Here is a 1941-nt window from a genome sequence, read left to right as displayed (position 1 = left end):
CCGCTTAGAGCTTTCTACCACACCACGTCACAAAACCCACCGCTAGAAAAACCACAAAAGATAATTCCAGCAGAACAAAACACAATTTAAATAAGCAGAAAAGAAGCAGAAAAGAAGAAAACAGCGAAACCAATATTAACGCTAACAGAAGAATACTTATCTTAATTTTGTGCCGATCATCTTCCAACATGTCAACTAGTCAGACTATTCACTACAGGACAACATGACCTCCAAAGAAAGAACATTCGTCTTAACAATCTTCCGACGATCCCCCACCAAGCCATCAAACCATTAACTGTCGAACGACATGCTCTGAAAAAAATTTTTAATAGCTTTATTAATAAATTATTTATAAACAACTTCAAATAATAACATTAAGCGTAGTAAGATAAAACAACACAAAAGGTAAAATAAAGACTTGAAACAGTACCAATTTCACTAACGAAACGAAAACAAACCAACAAATGTGAGAAAACAAAAGTCCCTACCTATATAAATTATCTTACGCCTTAGCCTACCTATGTAATAAATTACCTTATGCCTCAGCCTACCTCACGTAGAAAGAAACAGAAAAAAAAAAAGAAGAAAAAATACTGCAATAGAAACAAACATTGTATGCGTGTACGTACGCACGAGCAGCCGCCAAGAGCTTTCTGCAACACCCCGTCACAGAACTTCCCGCTAGAAAAACCACCGAAAATTAACTACAACAGAACAAAAATACAAATAAAACAATCAAAAATATTTAAAGATAACCAGAAAAGAAGAAAACTGCAAAACTAATATAAAGGCTAACACAAAACACTTATCTTAAATCTGTGCCGTTCATCTTTCAAACCGTCAAACTATTCACTGCAGGACAACATTCGCTCAAAAAAACTCTCGTGTTAATCTTCTGACGATGATACTCCAAGCCATCAGACTATAACTGTAGATCATCATACTCTGAAAATAATTTTTTATTGCTTTATTAATAAATTATTTATAACCACATGAATAAATAACAATTAGTGTAGAAAAAAAGTAAAAAAATTAGTTAAACCAGTACCAATCCCACCAATACCAAGCCGCACCGCATACCTGTAGAGTGTATGATGCAAAACAAGACAAACGACACAACAAAAAACAGAAGAAGAGTGAGAAGACAAAAGTCCCTTCCTACCTATGTTATTAACGCTAATAAAAGAATACTTATCTTAGATTTATACCGATCATCTTCAATACCGTCAAAATATTCACTGCAGGACAACATGCGCTCAAAAAAAACTCGTCTTAGCAATCTACCGACGATCACCCTCCAAGCCATCAGACCATTGACTGTAGGATATGATGCTCTGAAAATAATTTTTAATTGCTCTATTAATAAATTATTTATAAAAACTTCAAGCAGAAAATAGCGAAACCAATATAAACGCTAATAAAAGAATACTTACCTTAATTTTGTGCCGATCATCTTCCAAATCGTCAGACTATTCACTGCAGGAAAATATGCGCACAAAAGAAAACTTGTCTTAATAATCTTTAAAGATTTATTTAAAACTTATCAAACGCAACTTAATACCGCAACCGAATGTTCCTTTATTAATTTTAATTATTATAAAAAAAATTAAATTAATATTAAATAAAAACTAAGTCTAAACGACTTAGAACAAAATCATAAACGACTAAAACTTGAGCTTTTCAGTCTGTATTTATAGGCTTCTTTCCATACATTCTTATCAGCGTATATTCCAAGTCATTAATTAAATAATGAAAAACTATGAATACATATTTTAAGACCTCCTTTTAACGCTGATTGGTTCGAAAGTATAAATCACGCCATAGTGCTGTTAAGTTTGTAGGAAGGAAAAAATTTTTGACAATCCTTCTTTAAAACGTGTTTACTAATTGTAGTTCACTAAAAAAATCACGCCACGCTCTACAGTTCAACGCTTCAAATTT

General features: G+C 32.5%; 1 protein-coding gene across 1 annotated transcript in view; it reads right to left on the bottom strand.

Annotated features, from left to right (window-relative positions):
• The window catches only part of HELRODRAFT_184344 (hypothetical protein), a gene marked incomplete at both ends in the record, with an annotated part of 2806 nt that extends 1353 nt beyond the window's left edge, over positions 1-1453 (bottom strand). Inside the window, 3 exons of the mRNA XM_009022909.1 lie at positions 206-312; positions 1209-1334; positions 1434-1453. Of these exons, the coding sequence (XP_009021157.1) occupies positions 206-312; positions 1209-1334; positions 1434-1453 (253 nt within the window). The remainder of the gene's footprint in view (positions 1-205; positions 313-1208; positions 1335-1433) is intronic.
• Between the last annotated feature and the right edge of the window lie 488 nt (positions 1454-1941).

This window comes from Helobdella robusta (assembly GCF_000326865.2).
Source record: "Helobdella robusta unplaced genomic scaffold HELROscaffold_331, whole genome shotgun sequence".
NCBI classification, from domain to species: domain Eukaryota; kingdom Metazoa; phylum Annelida; class Clitellata; order Rhynchobdellida; family Glossiphoniidae; genus Helobdella; species Helobdella robusta.
Note: the sequence above shows the minus strand (reverse complement) of the source record. Positions and strands in the feature narration are given on the sequence as shown.